The sequence below is a fragment of the Antedon mediterranea genome, chromosome 10, assembly GCF_964355755.1.
Source record: "Antedon mediterranea chromosome 10, ecAntMedi1.1, whole genome shotgun sequence".
Classification (NCBI taxonomy): domain Eukaryota; kingdom Metazoa; phylum Echinodermata; class Crinoidea; order Comatulida; family Antedonidae; genus Antedon; species Antedon mediterranea.
The window spans coordinates 7193143-7215469 of record NC_092679.1 but is presented as its reverse complement, the minus strand read 5'-3'; the positions used below and the strand labels follow the sequence as shown (position 1 = coordinate 7215469).

Genomic DNA, 22327 nt, shown 5'->3' with positions numbered 1-22327 from the left:
CCTCTAGAGAAGAGCGTCGTTTTGATGATTCACAAAACTGTAAACAACAAGTGTCAGAAAAAAATGAAACGATTCGCTACGTCGGCCTAGACTCTAGGGCCTAAACTATTTCAGCTTTGTAATGCAATTAGGAGTCGTAAACAAGTCGTAATTGTTATGGCCGAAGCTCAAGTTGGACCTAAACAATTACATTTTACACCGGGGTATTCTGAAATTGACGAATTGGTTGAAACACGTAAATTTGTAGTTGAAAAAGCACGTAGGAAAATGGCGAATTTGAAAAGGCAGCTAGAGGAAAGCAGGTTTGTTTTGAGCGGCTGCTGCGGGAATGGATGGGTTGATCCCCTAAGCCTATCCATATACATTAGCTAGGCCTAGGCCCAGAGACCACAATTCTATTCATATTCATACTGTCCTAATATACTGTTTTGATGTATGACCTTGACCTGCCAAGAATGGACAGTACTCAGTAGGCCTGCTGGAATCATCAACTTGATTAAACTGATAAATTGATTGTAGCCTAAATTAATTTAAATGTGATATGTTATAATGTTTTCTCTCTTTTACAGAATGAAGGATGGTAACTCTCAGAATGGCTCATTTACTGATATGTATGGAGGAACTGAACCGTCTGTTAATGAAGAACTAAAACAAAGGCTGTCTCCCCTCAAATCACGATATAAACAAGGTTGTAATTCGAGTATAATATAAGTAATACAGTACCCTCATGATATCTCCTCCACACTATAAAAAAAGAAAAACAACTCAATACATCCCATGATGAACCTAACACTCTCAATATATCCTCCAAAAAGTTCTAAAAACAGTAATAAAACAATTTTTTTACTACAGAACCAAGAGAAAGTCCAGCTGTAATAAACCATCAGCAAGCAAGTTCTCCGAACAGTTCGTGGGTTGGTAATGAAGACAACGGGCAACATCAACAAGGCTCCAGTAATGTACATTCTCAAATTTTCCATTCAAGGTATAGTCCTATTCAGCCAAATTATGGCCCCAGTCAGCCAAACTTTGGCCCTGTACATCCTGGGATCAGTACCCCTCAGTCAGGTTATGGTGCCCTCTTGGTACCTCTATTCTCAGAGCCAACACAGCTAAGATCACCTCTGCACAATAATGTCTCGGAACCGGCTCAAAACAAAAACACTGCAATGAATTCGTCTAAAGATGAAGGATGTCAGACATCAGAACCAAAAGAAATGAAAACAAGAATCGTCCAAGTTGAGAAAAGCTTCAATATACCAGACTTGGAAGAGAGTATGCCAAAGTTATTATTTGAACTCTCATCATCCAAAGATTTAAATAAAGAGGTTTGTTTTGATTTGAAGAATTACATTATCTTGTCTACTTGTACGGTTTGATATTGAGTGTAATAAAACTAGGTTAAAACATGTTACTTCATAAACTATTTAACATGTTTTTTCTGAAGTTATTAAAAAAATAAAGTTCTTCATGTTATTTTGTTTTACTTACAGTTAGCTGAGAAGTTAGAAGAGGCTGAATCTGAAATAGAATCGATGAAACTGATGCAAGACCTGGCTGAAGCACAAATTGCAGCTCAGATAGCTGCTAAAGGAGCGGGTACTGTCTTTCTCATCCTTTTCCACACATCATACCAATCATAATCTGTATTAAAAAAATCATGTTGATATAACAATTCAATGTAACTCAAGTCATTTTCTCTTCAACATCACCAGTAACAGCATTATCATTATATTCAAAATAATGGTTATTATTCATATTTTTTAACTACAGCGATTGTAGATGAAATATACACAGCTCAGAAGGAGAGAGATGAAGCAGTGATGGGTCGATTGAGGCTAGCCAATGAGGAACGAGACGAAGCATTGGCGAGGTCAAGGCTTGGTGAAGGTGACGGGTCAGATTCAGGGACTGATGTCAACTCCAATGATGAAGAGTTCTTTCCTGGAAACAATGTCAGTTTACTAGCTAATTATCTTTTTAATTCAATACACCAATTTAATGCCACCTGAAATGTTATACAGTTGAGCCTCTTAATACTGGACTTACTGAAAACTCTGAAACTGTCCAAAAGGTCCCAAATTATTTTTTTTCATTTAAAACAAATCCAGAAATTAGACAAATGTACTTTAACAATCGTTTCTTGTTTGCGTCACAAGTTAAAACTAATTGACACAGAACAGATGTGATTCAAGATTGCCACAGACACAATAGAAAATAAAACACTTTATTTTATCATTAATATATATTTATACTTTTCAGTCTGTTTCTGACCTACTTGGTAAAATCAAACATGCAGAATCTGGCCAAGAAGTTGACCGGTATGGCTCGTCCATTATAGACAAAATATCAAACACCAAAGACCGCAGGAAGCACATTACCTCAGAAGAAATGCGAGCCATTATACATGAAAGAGATGTAGCCATTGCTAAGGTAAAATATTACACAATAGTTCCAGGTTTGGGGAGGTCAGGGGTCAAAGGATGCAAATTTGTTGGTCATTCAGTTATTCGCCTTTCATGTACTCCCATGGCAGAATATGATTGTCTAAACATTAGGTTATTGGTAGTGGTCAAATACCAATCCATAATCGCAATAAGTTTCTGACTTTAGAGAGGAACCTTTGCAGTTTTTCATCAAAAAAGAACTGATATTAAAGGGTCCTCTTTGAATTTAAATAAAATGCATATGCATCACTTTATCTATGTTTAAAATGATAAATATAAAACAAAGCATAATATGTAGACCTAGACAAACCAATCAAAATTCAGATGATTAAAATCATTAATTTAAAATTCTCTTAATTTCCATTGTGGATGGAGCTTGTCTATAAAATCAATATATAAAATCAAATTATAAAAATCAATCAACATTGATGTATTTAGTAGAAAGTTCAGTCCTTAAATTAAATGATTGAAGTTTCATTAAAATGTCATTAATAAATTATTTGAGTGCTAATCAATCAGGCTGTTGTTTATTATTAAATAGCTGTCAACAGTGATTACATGTCTCATCTAAAAATTAGTTAAAACTTGTGTTTTCATCCAGAATTTATCTTTAGATGTATACTTGGTGAGTTTGGTTGAATTATATAGAGATGTAACCGTATTTTTCACTAAAATGCTGCACGTTATCTATATGCCTGTTATGACCTCCTTTATTATGAAGTAGTATTTCTATTGAATTGAATAATGTTTACAACATCAATGTCATCATCTTATGATTGTCTGTAATATGGTTGATTGACAGCTTCTCAAATTATAAGGTGTTGAAACTAATAAACTAAATTCATTGATTATATTTATTTTCTTACCACCAAATACAATGTATGTTAAACATACAAACTTCTGAAAGATGAAGTGAAACTAAAGACAAGAAAGTAAAACATCAAATTTGTTTAGCATTTCAATATCACATGAACAGAGTTCTCACCATCGTGTCAAGAGTGCTGGTTGGCAATCAGGGATTTGAACCATACACCTTGTTATTACAACTGCTGATAAAATTCTACATATTCACAGGTGTCCATGTTCACAGGTTTTTTGGCGTTTGATCTTTTACTGCCCTCTATAGTTTTTTTTAAACACATGTTTTAATATGCTGAACCATAAAGGAATTGCCTGAGCATTATATTATAATAACCATTAATTATATAATGAACAATGGAGAAATCTATAAGCCTTCTTCTCCATGCAGGAATGCTAAGCTAATAAAAAGCATATTTTACCCAAGGTACTTTTTGGCAACTAATGTAAAGTTTCTCTTCAAGACATTGTAGTAGAGTTGGACCAATCGGAGACCACAAGGCAACACCACATGCAACAAATTCAAATTGTCTAACACCGCCCTCTCTCTCTTTCCAAAATTGATCATGGTTAAACTATTTGCAAAGATAATGTTTGCTACTTTGTATTAAAGTGGATTTGAACCAGAAACTCTGAGATTGAAAGCCATGCAATCAACTCTACCACTTTGTGTAACACCACCCTCTACAGTTAAGCAAACACTCTTATCTAGGCTCTAGGTGAATGACTGGCAATTTGAGCTGTTTCGCCTGAAGCAAGCTTTGAAATTGACAAAAGGCAAATATTTGCACTTTGAAACCTTTTGTTCATATCATGAACCTTGCCTCACTACTCTTTCGAGTGAATTGCGTTTTCTAGGTTTTCATATTTAAATCTACCTTTCTAAAAAGCGACGGGAAAATACCGTACTGGTTAATATATATTGACAAATATAATATTGAAAAAAATGTGATCAATAAAACATGTTGCGTAGGAACACAATTAAACATTATGTTAAATCATAGTTTTGACGATATTAAACTAAAATGCTAATTTAAGGAACTGAAAGAGAAAGAAAATAACAAAAAGTAGGTAATTTATTATATAAAACACAGGTGTGTGAATATAATTGAATACACTTGTTGTTACCAAAGTCCTATGTAGTAAAGTCAACATAAAAATCAAGTTTTTAGAAGTGTAGGATGGGTGGGGTACTGGTTCATATATTAATGGTGACCTAGCAACAAGTTGGATCATGTTATTTCATTGTATGCATGCCGGTTTGGATGAGGTTTCGTCAATCTATTCCAATGACATGTCAATGTGCAAATCCTACATTGTCGGTCATCTCAAATCGAAAGCTCCACAAAAGTTACTGGTCATTAATAGCAGAGGAACAAGTATTTGAAAAGTGTAACAACTAGTCCACCTCATTCGAATTTGCTCCATAAAAACACTGGAAAATCTCTCTAAACTTGAATTTTCTGAAAGTCCAACATTCATAGGAAATTAGATATATAAATCAAATAAGTTAAAACTGCCTCAATATAAGTTTATTTTTACGACATGTTTCGGGCATAGCCCATCATCAGGTGAAGAGAATTGTAACAAATGTTATCCTGTGTTACAATTCTCTTCATCTGATGATGGGCTATGCCCGAAACATGTCGTAAAAATAAACTTATATTGAGGCAGTTTTAACTTACTTGATTTTGATTTTTTCTATATCCTGCCTATGCAGCTCTTTGATTTATATATATATAGCATTGTCATTTTTTTCAGTAATTTGCCTTTGGATTTATATATATATATATATATATATATGAAGGGCTAGTGTTGCGCGAAAGCTCTGCTAACTTTTCTGGCTGTTTACTTTATCGTTTTGATTTAGCTTTTCGCTTTTTATTTTTGTATCTCCATTGAGATCCAGCCATTGATACCCACAGCATTGTCATTTTTTTCAGTAATTTGCCTTTGGATTTATATATATATAAATAGAAATGAAATTTACAAAGTGTGCTACTAAAAACTTGATTATCAATATATTGTAAAAATAAAATCAATTTAGAAGTAGGAAGTTCATTGCAAAAATATTGACAAGGTAGCTGCAGATTAAGTTGACTAAAATAAAATGTACTTTTTTCTAGTTTTACTAATTTTTGTTCAAAATATTAATTTTCCTACTTAATGATATTTATCATTAGTGCAAGAAGCTGGAGAGGCAAGTAATTGAAAATTACCGTGCCACTGAGGGCACCTCAAGTAAGAACAAAGAACTTCAGGATTTACAGGTAAAGTTCATATCTATTATACTGCTTTTGGTTGGTTTACTCCAATGACACTCCTTTTTGTTCATGCATTTATCACAAATTTCTTCATTTTTCAATTCAAATTAATCAATTAATATAATATATCTGAAATAAAAAATAATTTAAATAAAGACAAATTTTAAAAACATAATTATAATTATAAGGTGTTTCTACTTTGATGACTTTTTGTAGTAAAAATCATTTTCTAATCTGACTATAATAAAAGTTCTAAAAATAAGAAACTACCATTTTCACATGAATCCTACTCTCAACACAAAGACGTATAACTTTATATGTTGGGTGCCAAACTTCAGAAGATATCCATTTACAAATGCGAGTGAGCATGTACTTTACTTGTAGAATACATTTGTAATTGTAGCATTTTGTTTGTTTCTGTACATATCAAACATGCACATAATGACCAGAAACTTAATTGTAGATTAGAAAGCATTTCAGAATGTAATTATTGTGCATCAGCAGTGAGTACAAATTGTTGATTTGGCCTGTATTGATAGTTAAACAGATAGTGTACATTGCTGGACTAACTGCCAACGGGTCTCATAAAACAAATACCGCATAAATGTCAATTTGTAAAAGAAATTTGTCAACAATTGTAGAACTAGGAGCAAAGATCATTCAATTTGTTTCTAAATATTGTCTCTGGACAATTATCTTTGTAAAGACAATATTTTATGTCTAACTTTACATATTGAAGTGTATGATAAATGTTGTACTGATTTTTCAAGTAAATATACATAGTAAGTATATATTGCTGCTCTTTGTCTACTTGTTCTGTCTGTATGTCATCGTAATACATGTAAATATTAAATTATTATTAACTAATATTTGAATACAAATTAGTGATAAGTTTGTAGGCATAGTTTGAAAACAATCAAGTCTTCGTTTAGTTATAACTACTCAAGATAGACAGACAGACAGACAGACTTTTACACATTTTTGCAGTTCTCACTTTCCCAAAGTCTTCTTCTTTTATAAAAAAGAGAATATTATAACAGATACAAATCAGTAAATGTTCATTTAGAATTCAGAAGAAAAAGAATATTTAAAATAGAATGAAACTTTAGCAAAGCAAAAGAACAGTTATTGATTTTTGGACTTGAAAGACAACGACATCACATTTAGTAATCTCCACTTTTAACCTACTGAACTCGCATGATGCAATATTTGCCTGATAAATACGGAAGTGTTATCAGAATATGACCTAGCAAAAGCGAATAAAGCTACATCCAACGAAGCTGCTGAGCGCGGCAATCCAACCAACGTAAACATGGCTGTTGGAACGGAAATTAGACTAAAGTACGGTTGTTGATTTCAGTTGATAATTACACATATCAGTTCGTATCTGTATTTGATGTTGTACTAGACTAACTGCCATTGGGGTCTCTAGAACAAATACAGCATAATGTATGTCAATTTGAGAAAGAAATAATTGTCAACAATTTAAAAAGCAAGAGTAAAGATCATTCAATTTGTTTATAAATATTGTCTCACGACAATTATCTTCATTATGACAATATTTTATGTCTAACTTTTGTGTTTGTATGTGTTTGATAAATGTTGTACTGATTTTTCAAGTAAATATACATGGTAAACAATATACATGGTAATATACATGGTAAACAATATTGCTTTTAGGTTTTATATGTCAACTTAATTAATATGTTTGTATGTCATCCTAATACTATATTACATGCAAATATGAATATTGCTACATGTTATAAATATTTACTTCTGATAAATTGTATATAAATCTGTTCTATCAACAATGTTTGTGTACATTACTTTAAAAAATTCATACATTAAATTGATTCTGGAATAAAATATCTATACATCATAAGCTGATAAGGAAGATGCTTAAATATATTATTAATATAATATAAATTAACGCTGCTGGGTAGTGAAGCATCTACAGCACCTCATCTGCCTAATGCCGTCTACAGCCCTATAAACATTACATCTTTGTAAGTGAGTAATCAAAATCTAATCTAAAGTATAGTAAATCCATTCTGCTGTAAGTAACTGGTGGTTTAAAGTATATAAGTAAGTGTCAAATGTTTTATTTTTAACTACATCTGCAACTAGCTTATCAACTATTTTGCCCATCTGTAACTTATGTCTCTATAGAGCAGCACCAGCTTGAAAAGACCAGTACATCATACTTGTAAAGAGCATTTAATTATATAAAAGGAGATTTAATACTTGTACAAAAGCACGCACAATTAACCAATTAGCCATAGTACTAATCACCAATAATCTTCTATTATAATTCATTGTATAGTCTTGACACTTTTATACAATTAACTTTCATTCATTTGATCAATTTCTTTTGGGCCGTTTAGATTTAAATAACAGTTTAAACTTTGTTGTATTTACTGTAAACATAAATGCATTTGTTTGTTGGCCTATAGAGTAAACATATTGATAGCCTGGTAAACCTGGTTAGCCCAGGGCCTAAGGAAAGTTTGTGAAAGTTACAAACTTAAATAAATGTTGTTTTATAGTTTAGTTTATCAGCACCATCAGGGAGTGATTTTGAAAAGCTTGAATATTATACAGACAAATAGAAAAGTCAAGAAAGATTTCTAATCAAATATCTTGTTTAAACTATTAGTCTTGGTCAATTTACACTGCAAATCTGGCTGAAAATGAACACAATAGGGTTTCTGACTTATGGACTAACTTTAAAGGGATCATGGAATAAAAGTAAATTTGAATTTCTGCCCGAATGAACTCTCTTGTTTGCTAATTTGTTGGTTCAAGTTTCTGCTTCATATGTCTGATTGTATTGGCTCAACAGCTTCTTGTTGTCATATTTAAAAAAAAAATGTTTTCCATTTCACTAAGCAAAGTACACATTCTTATTAGGATCATACTTAAAAGACTAAGACAAATTTACATACAATTGGAATGTTTACCAATGCTTAAGTTTCTGAACACACCTTAGAGATTAGCAGATCCCATTCAGGGTTTCCCAATCAAGAGGTACACATTTAAAATTACGGCCGTCGAGATTGGTCGTAAACAGATCTATTGTGTTCAAAGGTTATGTGAGATTTTTTTTGCGCGCTGTTTTTCAACCATCACATTGTGTAATCAGTGTGGACCAGTGTTTGCTGTATCCGTGACGACAGCAGATTTTGCCAGCACCTGTGTTTACCTACGTGATTTGATATGAAACCGTCATTAGCATAATAACAAGGGGCAGAATCCTTGCAGGGCTTTTAGCTAGCTGCTAGCAAAATGAGTAATGCTAACAGCGATCATCATGATGCCATTATATTTTCATGTTAATGCGGGTTGAAGTTTACAGAGTGTTGTTTTGTCACATTGAAAGCATGGGTAAATTTGTGTTCCATTTTCACGATGAGGTCAAGCATGTAAACTGGACAGAGGTCAAGGAATGTCCATGTATGTAGGTCAATAACCTTTGAATACATTTAAGAATAATTCACTTTATTTTATTTATTTTATTTCCAAACCCAAACAGCAAAATAAATTATACAGTAAAATACAAATTTGAAACACTTATGTTTAAAAAAAAATACATTGTTTGAATTTAATTTATCCTGTAATGTTATTCTTTTGACTGCTGGTCAAATAGAAATATTTTATATTTGTTTGTTCAAAAATGAAATGTATGCAAATTAAAGGAAAGCTGTTCTTTAATATCCAGGTCCGTAAATAAAAAAATTGAAAAATTGCTTATTGTGTAGAAACATACTGAACATACTATGTAAATATTTGTATATAGTTAAATTAGAATGTTAATTACCGTATATTAAACTCATAAAAATGTATATTTACTTTGAAAAGTTCAGACCTAAAATATATATAAAAAGTCAATTTGTATAAAAGATATAAACTTTAGTCATAAAATATGAATTGTAATTGTATATAAAAGTACAGATAATAATAAAAATATATGAAATGTAAATTTGTTTCAAGAATATAAAATCAACTTTACTTGAAAATATAAATATATTTGCTTGTTGAACAAAAATTAGAAAGCATAAATTTGTTTCACAGAATATGAAAATGATTTTCTAGAGTAAATTTGCTTATTTTAAGTATTTGTCTTGCAATGTTAAGTACACATGCTTTGTGTGTATATTAACTCAATTCGGACTGTATGTTAATAAAAATATGTTAATTTCATATTGATTATATCTAACAATTGTATTTGATATTAATTTTAGGCCTATACTATACTAGGACAAAATTTTAAAGTTATGTAGATACGAAAATGTAAAAACATTAATAAATGGATATCAGTGTTTTTCCGAATCTGGAATAAATTAGCTCCCAACCAGAAATACATATTTTTCTACTAGTATGGGTTGGCTAGGCCAAAAAATAGCAATTTAAGCTTATATTTTGTCTATTGGATTAATAAAGTATCTTTGTAGGCTAAAGTATTTAGATACATTTTAAATCACCTCGCATAACTGTTTGTACAATACCTGTAAAATAATTTCAATTAATAATTATTTAATTACTAATTTGTTGATTAATAATAGACTTAATTATGAACCAACAATTTTTGGAATGATTGTGGTTTTGAAAAGGTAAGCTACCTCTAATTGAACAACAGCGATTGTAAGTCTTACCCGCAGCAAATGATCAAATTACACGTAAAAACGCTAATACCCTTCTTTTTACTTGCTCAAACATTTGACAAGAATTGCTGAATTTATCTTATAATAGCAACTAAGGTCGTAATTGCTTGAAGGAAAATAGTATGTATGCAGTACCAAATTGTTTTTTAAAAGCAAATCGTTTAGACAATTACAACCATTGCTTAACTTTGCCTATAGCTCTAATTCTATTCAATTCTCTATTTCTGTAATTATGGTGTTATTTGGTGTAAAATAATTACAAGAAACTTGCTAGATTAAACAACTTTTTTTGATATTGCAATAGAGATAATTGTTAAAGTCCCACTCCCTACGTTTTTTTAGATCTAATCTAAGGTCACAAACTACATTAATGTAAAAATAAATTCTATAAGGTCCTATTGCGATAACTTTTTTCCTCTTTAAATGGTTAAAAATATGAAAAATAAGTTGATTCTAATAATTTAAGCGGCCACAATGCATTCTGCATGGATTGATATTTTTGTTTTTCGTCTGTAATTCACCAACTTTCGATCGATCATGAAGGCCAAAAACAAATGGAAGAATCGTAATTTTTCAGCAAAAATACCAGGTTTCCCCCAATTTAACGTATTCTGGCAAAAACAGAAAGACAATTAATGCAGCAACTAGACAATGTCAGACTAGGCCTATACCTAGCATATGATGTTCATATGTCACTGCAGTTTACCAGCTAGGCCTACAAAAACTACACTTAGTTAGGCTAGGCCTAAAGACCGTCCATGAGAGGACATTCACTGTGACCTACTTAGGTAGTGCATTGTTTCTCTCTTTTTATCATAATTTACCATAAAACATACATTTAAGACAAAAAATGACCTGGTTTAATGTTTTTAAAGTAATATTATATGCATTATTTTTACAAAACGTCAACAATTGTAGGGAATGGTCTAATATTGTATTATAGTACTGTAAATTGTACATTTCACAATCAGATTGCTAACCTCTTGATTCTGTCAGGATCTTTATTTATTTATTTATTTATTTATTTATTCTTTCCTTAGCACTATTTTGTCTGTGAATTATCTTGGCATCAGTTTCATCTAGCTAAGTCAATTTTTTAGAGTATATTCCTTATGGCCAGGAATCGATGTGGTTATGTTTTCACGGTCATATTTCATCATATGGCAATACAATTACGTGCGTAGCGCATATAACGCTTGCGTACGCGCGCTTAAAATGTTCAAAATTGTCAAAATTTATTTTCGATGAAATTGGAGTACGTTTCAGGCAATTTTAGGCGTTTAAAGAATTGCCATGAGTGCGCAGATTTTTGCACGCGCACTGCGCATTAAACGTTAATGCGCACTCTTTTTGCCCGATTTCTGTTTTACAGTCTTTCTTTAATAATATCATCATATTTGATTCACTTTTCAACTCGAAATTGCGTTATACGAGCACGTCAAAAGTGACAGGCTACGCACGTATAAGTTAACAAAATGGTGAAAATATGCTAAATTTTAAAATTAATATATATCGTCAGAATGCTGGGGAACACCTATTTTTTATTTCATTTTCTTGAAGTGTATGTATCATATGTTTGATTTATTATCAAATTAAGAGAACAAAAGTTTATTAAGTCTTTATTAATTGCATATTAAATTTAAAAAAAATAATTTCGACAATCAAACAAATTATGACATTTTCTTAGGCCGAAATAACCAACTTAACATTAACTTTCTTTCTTAAGAAGTTCATATATTAAAGTTAAAAGTATTTAGTTTGACAGTGCATAATTTTTTACATTTTTAAAGATGTCATCATAGTAAAAAATTATAATTCATTGCGGTATGTAATAATCTATTTGCACCAAAGTGGTTACTGCATAGTAAATACACAGAGGAATTTTTCTACAACTTTTAGTTAGTTGTGTATGGCTCGATGGTCTGTGCTCGTGTCTATGGCATTCAAGGTACCGAGATCGAGTCTCACCTTGGGAAACGAAATAAGATTTTTTTTTATTATCCGTATTGTTTGTTCAAATTTATTTATAATGAAATCTAGATAAAAAGTAACTTATGTCTTTATTATTATGTAACAACAAATGTGGTTTATGACATTATACGCATATGGATCTTTGACCGGATTGTGATACCGGCTAAGGTGTTCGCGTTAGCAAGGTCCTATCATATATTATAAATAATTAAAGATTCTGAGAAAATCAATCAATCAATATATCTTTTAAAAATCAATTATCTTTATTTAAATCAATGCATATAACCTATAATTCGTCATATAGTGACGAATTAAATCTAGTTTAGTATAGTTATTTTGATTAATTTTAATATATTTAATATACTAAATATATATCAATCCAAAGGCAAATTATTGAAAAAATGACAATGCTGTAGTTGAATCTCAATGGAGATACAAATAAAATAAGCAAAAACCTAAATTAAACTGATAAATTCAGAAAAATTAGCAGAACCTTAGCAGCACTGCAAGTAAGAGTACTTGGATAGAGAATATAAAGCTATACTTGATTGATATGCATCATCTCCTTTTGCTTTCTTAATACTTGTGATTTGTTGTTTTGATTAAAAAGAAATGTGGAAAAGTAATACAGGAAGTTGTTGGGAAGTATAATACTATTAATAGTCTATCAATATTATATTATATACTTAGTACTGACTGAAGTAATAAACAAATGAGATATACAGAATGTTGTAATGGGGACTGTTTTGTTATTTGCTTCTATTCGGCAGGTACACATTGCTTATGGCCTTGCCTACATTTGGTAACTTCCAGTTATTTACGCCAAAACTTCATTACATTCACTAGATTAGTTCATTTGTAGTTACTTTAATAATGAACGATAAATATAGTTCATTAGTGAAGAATTAGTGCAGTACCTGCAGTAAAATATGACCCACCTACTACAGACAGTTTTAGTTGAATAACCGTTAAATTATGATGAACTTATTGAGGTACATACTTTGTGGTAAAAGACATAGCTGTCCGATTGTTGGTTTAGCTTCACTTGTATTGTTTAAGGTGTTGATTGGCGTAGCATTACGATCGAAAGACTTACTTTCAATATCGCGATAAGAAGCTTTTGAAACCTTTACAGGTGGTTAGATTATTGCAGCTCGCTCCAACCCTGTGGCTCTCGACCCGCTGTACTACCATTGTCATCTCCCAACAACAGAACCAATCAAATTTTAATGGTTAGCAAATTGTTAACTTGATTGTTGTATTGAAAACTTTTCAATAGTCGAAGTAATTGTAAGCAGCACAATTATTTTCAATGCCTTGTATATTGCGCTTTATTCTTTTACGTAGGTTGGTTTCTTTTCTTTTCCAAAATTAGAGTTGGTTTGCGTAGTCTATTGTGCAACTTTATGATTGGTTATATTGAATTTTGTACCTCAATTGATGTTTCACAAAGCAAGATTTTATGTATGGTATTATCAAACCACAACACCTTTGGAATAAAATTCATAAACTAAACTATAAAACACTGTTAAGTACTATTTTTATTTTCAGGAATTTTGCAAACAAATTACAATATAACTTGTATAACTTTAGAGTGATAGTACAAAACAAACAAATTCTTGCATTGACAGACACCAAAACAAACCTGGTAATGATAAGGAGACAACCAACACCAATGGGGACCCTAACCATACCCCTACCCACACCCTTTCTGGTGCCACTGTTAAATTTTTTTTTTGTAATATTTTAAAATATTTTTTTTTTCAAATAGGAAACTACAACACTACTACAATGTAGTAGTATTCTAAAATGATTACTAATATAAATGTTATAAATTAAAAATAACCAAGTTGTTGCTGCACAGTAGAGGAGGTACAGGCCTGTACACCTTTCAATGAATAGTAGTAAAGACTAGAAGACACAGGCCTAGAAAATCTAAAGCTTTAATCATAATATAACCACTATATTATTTAACAGAATACTTTCATATAAATTGTTAACAAAATAAACTCACCCAAAGTTGGGTAATAAGCTGAATAATAGTGTGAAGAATACTGACAAAGCAGCAGACTACTGTTCTAACCTTCATAGTGGCCATGTTAGAATGAACACATGATAAATCAATGCCTGGATATTTAAATTAGCTAATTTGAATACTTATTTCCTAATTTAGCAAATTTGTACTAGATTAAATAAATTACATTAAAAAAATCTTTTCTATAATAAATGATATTTAATTATTTTAAATTTAAATACTTTTGTTTATAACCTAATTTAAATCATATAAATCATAAATAGAATTGGCAAAACATAATGTTACATATTGCTATTCATACACATGCTTATATAATAATGTTTTTTTTTATTATTCCTATTTATGTGGTATGCTTAATATTTATTACCAATAATTGCGTCTACCACCACATGTTATTTCTCACAATAAATATAATCTTGAAACTAAAAAATGAAATCACAATTGAAGGGAAAGAGTTCAGTGTATTTTTATTGCCAAAATCAATATTTTAGTGTGTTTTTGTTGAATATGAATTTATTAATTTTTTTGGGTAAAAAGACATTTTATCCAATTCTGATTGATTTGTCGAACGCTTTCATTACATATAAAATGTGTTATTTTTATTTAAAATTTTTTTTCAAAACACAAATTGGATTAATTTTATTCCAACAAAATGAATTTATACAATAATTATATACATAACACTAACAATGTCACTCTTTTTATATAAATTCAATCTTTTTAAATTTAATTTTTTTATGTCTTTAGGTCCCTAATAATCAACTTCGGCTGGATGGACCACTCTTATAAAATATTGTTGAAATTAATAATAAACAAATAAATAAAATAAATTGTCAGCATTTTGTATTCACTTTCCCACTGTAAATGCCGCAATCTTCAGGAATTGTACAAATTACTTATAATTACTTGTTTTAGATAAATTAATTTTTTAATTTGTTTTTAGATATCGTTGGTCTCTGGAACAGTTATTTTCCCGTCTTGTCTCCAACATTTGCGATACCAATTATCTACAAAATAAAGAAAAAAACAATTATTAGTTTAAATATCTACCTAAGAAGAAAACAATTATTAAATTAAAAAAACATTTTTTTTTTTTAATTTTTATTAATTTATTAATATTATTTATTATTATTATACATATTTATTTTTAAAAGTACACAAAAGATGATTGTACATTTTGCTTAAAAAAAAGAACAATTTAAGAAGAAAAATAAATTTAATCTATACTATTAAATTCAAAATAATTTTAGACAGATGATCAAAATTAATTATTGACAATTTTGCACCAGGAAACTAAAATCAATGAGAGAGAGAGCAGTTGAGACATACATTGACTTTTATATTGAAACGCAACAAGTAAATAAGGCGGCGGCAGCGGCGGCGGCGGCATGCCCAGGGTGCCACTTTACAGCTATATATTGACCAATAATCCAAACTTAATGAACGTTTTCTGGCGTTATAATCCTTGTAATGAAACACGATGAATTTCTCGCGTCGTGAGAATGTTTACACTAAAAGGCATATGTTGCCAATGATTAATATATTATTGAAGTTTTGAGAATTTAATAGTAATATAATCTGTCTGCCTGAAACTGCTGAATTTCTGTCTTATTAAGACATTTCAATTCATTCTGTTAACATTTACTTAGCGTTGTATTCTTAGTTAACGATGTCAAATAACACACAGTAACAAATTATCTACTTTTAAATAAATTCAGTCAACAATTCTTACAAATATTTTACTTTGCATGAATAGGCTACATTCAAAATGGCGTTTCATAGAACAAATTTGTGTTCTTTTTGGAAAATCAGTTGATCTATTTCGAAAACTTTGCACTGAAATACTAAGTATTTTCTTAATATTGAACAGTAAAGTACATAAATGTATTCATGTTTTCTCAGAATATACAAAACAAATACTGCCATATTTACTGCCATTCTTTGAACACACTTTTGCATTATTTCCATTATGTAATTTTAACATTATTTTATTGACTAAAAGTTATTAATCAATTTATAAATTATAAGCTTCAAAGTTCTTCATGCAATTGATAGTAACAGTTTCATTTTCTATTCTGTTTAGATTCAACTTCAATCCACGAGACAGGAACGAGACATGGCTATAACCAAATCCCGCAAACTTGAGGAAGAATTGCAAAACCTCAGGATGTATTATAGGTATTTTGCAAAATGTTATAAAAAAAGAGTTATTATAAAATTTATTTATAAAATTATAACTCTTTAAAGATATATTGTACCCCTAAACAAAAATTATAATTTTTTTTTATTGAATATACTATTTTAATGTCACATAGAAGTTTTTTATTTGGATCGAAAAAAAAATTATTCACCTGATAAAACTGTAATTTAAGGCAAAAACCAACAGGTTGTTGGTCGAATTTAACTGTTTGTTTATTCAAATTTTTACATTTTTGAAAATGACCTATTTAAAGTCTGATTTTTTAATCTTCATTTTTTCATGTTTTTTAACACATTTTATATCATTTTCTATTTACTAGTTTACACAAGTCACTATCGCAAGAAGCAAATCTCAGAGACCAATTCAACAATACTCTTGGCAGCATAGAGGAACAAGTCAAAGCCAGAGATGAAGTACTTATCAAAGCACAAACAGACAAGAATCACCTGACAACACAGTTGAAGATGTCATTGGACGAGAGAAACTACGTGGCCAGTGAGTTACAGCAAAGCGCTGTAGTGCAGAGGGAACTGAAGCTGAAATGTGACAAGTATGTTTTCAGTTTTAACATTGTATTGTTTGAATGTTCACATTACATCATGATGCTAAAAATAGAATTTGCCAATCATGTTTCCTGTTTTCTATGCTCCTTTTTTATTTTTTTGCATGATAACATCCCAAAGTCATCGTCCCAATTTTTTTGCCAATATAATATTATTAGACCAAGCTTATTGAAATGGATATATATATTTCTGACCTCACAAACACTTAATAAAATTATTTATGTATTGAATAAGGTCCGTAATAATAAATCGTACACCCTCTGTCAATTTCTACATTTTGCCAAGTAGTATTTATCTGTTATGTTTTTAATATTTAGCAATGCTGGTAATACCTACTATTTAAGACATTATTAATATTATAATATGAATGATATCATCATTCCTTATTATTCTGAATAATAGTTTTTAATTACTAATCTGTGTGAACTGTGTCATACCGTCATTATACCATCATTATACCAATATCAACTGGTTATAATTAATATGTTATATGATACTAACAGCTGCTCCCGATCATACTATTTTAATTTCTCCCAAATTATAATTGGGAACAAAATCATAATCTTTTTGGGAATAACCATACTGGCAACGAAACTTTGTAACTGTGAGAAGCGGTCATGTGCGTAAATAAGACCGTACCCATAAGCCCCCTTTGTGCAGGTCATCACGCTTGAATGAACATGTGTGAACGAAACATGCTATTTAGATTTTCGTGGTATTATTAAATTAAGAATATCAACGGTAAGTGATACTTAATAGTATGTACGGTTTGTTACACAAACTGAATTTAAATCAGTTTACTTAAGAAAGTCAAATCGTGTGTAGTGTGAGCTGATATTTATTAATAATACTAAATTATTTGAAATCATTAGTTTTCCCTCGGGTGTGTTCATTAAATAACTTTAATATATTTAATCTTGTTCGACCAATTTCAGATGTAACAATATTATGCATAAAATGGAAAAATAGAATACAAAGTAATATCAGTTCACTTGTATATTTGTAGGTGGATGGATAAAATTAGTGAAAGGAAATGCATTGCAGATATTGATAAATATTACCAATAATTAAAAAAAAAGGAAGATTTTATTTGGTTTTCTGCCATAAATTTGTAAATTTAATCAATCTCAAACATTTCAGGCAATAGTTTCCAAAAAGATTATCCATTAATATGAATATAGATCTTGTGTCTTGGCTTATATGAACAATACAAAGAAAGTTTAAAGGCATGTACAATGTTTTAAGTAAAGTAGCTTCATTTCGCTGGTTAGGGCTTCTTCGGTGAATAAAATGTGTATACAAAATTTACAAAAGATCATGGAAGATTTAAGTCTTCTATGTGAGTTTATTGACTAATATTATTTTATTTGATAATTTCAAATGAAGATTTATATTCAATTTGACTGGTTGGTCTGACCCTGCCCCATATTTGGAATCCATCTAGTGAACTGCATTCAATGATTGCCGGTATATATTTCTATTATTCTTCGGTTTATGGCATGTAGGTGGAAAAATGTTTTGTTATTTTTCAACAGGTCTTCAATAGCTAAAGATCATATTCTCGTAGCTTTTGTATATACTATTGTTTCTTTGTTTTTCTTTCTTACAGACTTGAGCGACTTGTTGTAGTGTTGAGAAAGAAGCTAGCTGAAGGCAATATAACAACCATCAATTGAATGAAAGAAGAAAGTTCAAAAACTTAATGTTTTCATTTTTCTAAGCAACAGCAAGTAATTTTAGATATTTCATTCCATAACATTTATTTACATAGTTTTAAGACATGAGAAATGATTGGTATTTATTGTCGATCAGAGAATGAAGTCAAGTGCTTAGAAGATTATTTTCTTGTGTTGGGTATGCCTAAAGCTCTGTCTACACTATCAACAAAATGTGATGTGCCCAAATATGGAAGTGATATGTCCATATATAGACACATCACATTTGTTAGTCATATAATGTTTTATAGTGTAGACAGAGCTTAAGATACAAAATGTTGTTAGAAAATAAATTAAAAGCATTTGAAAATATACCAAATAAAAAAAAATGATATTAAAAAAAGAATAAAATAAATTGTTTGTATTTGCCAAAAGAATGTATAATTTCTTATTGATTATTTATTAATATTGATTGGTATTGATTAATAATTATTGATATTGATTGATGCATATTGATAATGAAATACATTAGATTTACATTATTAGAATTAGATTTATTAGTATTTATATTTTATCTAAAATCTTTTATTGAATAACGATTTATTGATAATATAGATATTGAATTTAAATGATTTGTAATCAGCAAATCTACTGCTAATATTTCTAAATTTGAGGTCATGTGACAATTCTCAACGAATATTGCACAATTGCATATAATATTAATTTTTATTTACTGTATGCAAAAAAGGAAAATTGATTTTTGCATTTTTACACAAATTTGGCGTAATAAGATAACGTAGGTATAGTGTATATTATTTTCCTTGTTATTTGTAAACAATTTTACATTTTTTGAGGGTTTAAATTTTATATTTGTTAAAGGTTAGTACTTAATGTAGATAAAGAAGTCAAGCTAATTTTGAGATATAACATATTAAGATAATTAAAATACCGTCCAATATGCCTTGAAAAAATCATTCCAGTTATATTGTATATGGCGTTCTAAAGAAATTGCTTTATTATAAAATTGTATTCCATTCATATTTATTCACTGGTTTGTATTATTAACTCTGCCGTCCGTTTTTTACTTTGAAACTACGTAAGTATTAAAATTAATTATTATTTTTCGTTTAAACATTACTGTTGTTGTTAATGTCAAAAATGTAATAGTGGATTTACTGCTACTTAAATTATTCATTGTAAACTACATTTTCTACATTTTATAAGAGAATCATTGGTAAATATAAGATTTTTTGACGTTAGAAGAAGACAAACAACAAAACAGGATTCTTCACCTTGATTGATTCGTTCAACTTGTCATGATCATGTGCATTTATGTAAAGAAAGATAATATTTTTGTTTTGTTTACGTTAACAAAGAAGGTGATGCGTTTAAGTTTCAGTTGACGCGTTATGACAACATACCGTCAACTTAGCATGTACTGTATATTTTATTCGTAATACCATTACTTGTACATTTTGTTTACATTAGGAATTTTGTTCGAATTGAATATTACTTTAATATATTTACTTTAACTTGCTTACTTTCAATTTTATTATTTGAATATGTAAATTTAGTTCGAAATATGTAAATTTAGTGAAACAACAAAAAAACCTGTTATTTGCATTTTGTTTTAGAGAGTACTAAAGAAGGATATTAAAATTATATTTAGTTTCATTTTCTTTATTAACCATGAAACTTAGTAGCAGTGTTTACATAATGAGCTGCAGGTAGTAATAAATTATAGAAATTTACAACTGTGTGTTTGTGTGTGTTTTATGTCTCCAATCAATCATGGCTACATCAAATTATTTTGTCATACCGTACTTCATTTTATTCACTATAGGCCTAATTCTTATATAAGTTATCATTCTATATTCTAAAGTTTCATCAACAATTTTTGGATTATCTTCGAGTGTTTTATCAATGTGTTTCACCTAAAATTGTCCAAGCTTGGATTAATAATACAGTGCAATATTTATCATTTTAAATTTACCATTTTCATTCCGAAATTTTGTTTGAATAACTTCGTTTGTTTCCTAAATATAAACACATTTAACGTTAAAAGCGCCGTGAGCCTATATCATAGCCGTATTGCGGCAATTCAAAAACAATTAACGATGATGTAAGACACTTTTATTAATGTTACGTTACTTCCTGATATTACTAATTATATATCAGTAGTAAATATATATCTAACATTGTCACGTACAACAGGATGTATAAGAACCGGTAGTACAAATATCTGACATGGTCATTTTGTCACGTTTGACAGAATACTTCGAACCGGTGGTGAAAGTCTAATATCAATTGTCTTTGCAATATTTTGTCACGTCGACTATATAGAACGAGAATCCGGTTGTAGTTATATTCAATATTGCTGGGGTGTTTTCAGGATGTTCACTTCAAAATAAATATTTATACTTTGTCTCGTCTGTGAGTTGTTAATAATTGTGTTTAGTAACCACATATAAGTGGAAAATTCAAATAACTAACCAAACACATTAGAACAGAAAACTATAATTTTTTCGTCTTTATAGGCCTAGTTGTAAAAAAGAAAATGATGTAGGCGTATTAAAGTCTATTTTAAAATAAAGTATAATACTGTATCAATATAGAGAAAACGGCCGGATGTCGTACAATCATAACAAAATCCTGCAATCCAGCTTTAAAAAAAAACGTAAAGAAGTTTCTCCAACTTTAATTTGATTGGAACTAAAGTCTTTAATAACTACACGAAGAAAACAACACATTAAAAAAAAGTAAAGATTCAATAGTAGATAATATGTTTCGGAATCATAATATGTACTGTTGAACTAAGGGTAGGGCCAGCACTATTATTATTATTATTATATTATACATCGACTTTTGTTCATGTTAATGTTTATCAATGAGTTTCTCGATAATAAATCTTTCTGTGAACTTTGTGAATGTTTTACGGTTGAACTATTTAATGTTATTTTTTTCTTTAATTTCACCATCAAACTTTCTCCACATTAAAGTTTAATGCATGGGTTTCTAAAACCCAAGGTATACTACGGATCACATATACTGGTGGTAAAACTAGGCCTATTACAAATATCAATATGATTCGTTGACTGTGTTAATATTTATTTTATTTTACAGAGGTAGGATCACATATACTGGTGGAGAATGATTATCAAATTTATTAATACCATGACTGTGTTAATATTGATATTTATTTCGTCAAACAATATCCCCATATTGGAATAATTATGTTTAAAAGACATGGTACCGGTAACTTGGTACTCAACCAATACGTGTTTTCGATTTCGATTTTCATGATAGGGAGTAACGAATACAGAACGGTTCAGTTTAGATTATGAGACAGAAAAAATATTATAAAATTGATTTCGAATTTTTTATTTATCATTTTTATAAGGAAATAATTATAAAGTATTTATAATTTTGTTTTCATAATTACATACCTTTTGATAATTAATTCGTTACCACAGAAACAGGCCTAATTTACCAATTTTATATTGAAATACAAAGTTACTATTGATTTTTGATTTCATAATTAAAAATAAGCCTTTTGGTAATGATTCAATATCTATTTTGATTAATAGAATAATCTTCTCTTTCACGATTGGTCATTTTAATTATAAGTTTACGTGATGTTATTCGTCGAATACCATTATTGCATCTTGTACGT

General features: G+C 29.6%; 1 protein-coding gene across 1 annotated transcript; it reads left to right on the top strand.

Moving 5' to 3' along the window:
• Positions 1-22: 22 nt before the first annotated feature.
• Positions 23-20369, top strand: LOC140060493 (uncharacterized). The gene is made up of 10 exons (XM_072106732.1): positions 23-302; positions 570-688; positions 853-1328; positions 1494-1599; positions 1774-1955; positions 2263-2433; positions 5489-5575; positions 16320-16414; positions 16756-16986; positions 18609-20369. Exons 1-10 carry the CDS (start codon positions 157-159, stop codon positions 18673-18675), a joined length of 1680 nt encoding a protein of 559 aa, XP_071962833.1. The 5' UTR covers positions 23-156; the 3' UTR covers positions 18676-20369.
• Positions 20370-22327: the final 1958 nt, after the last annotated feature.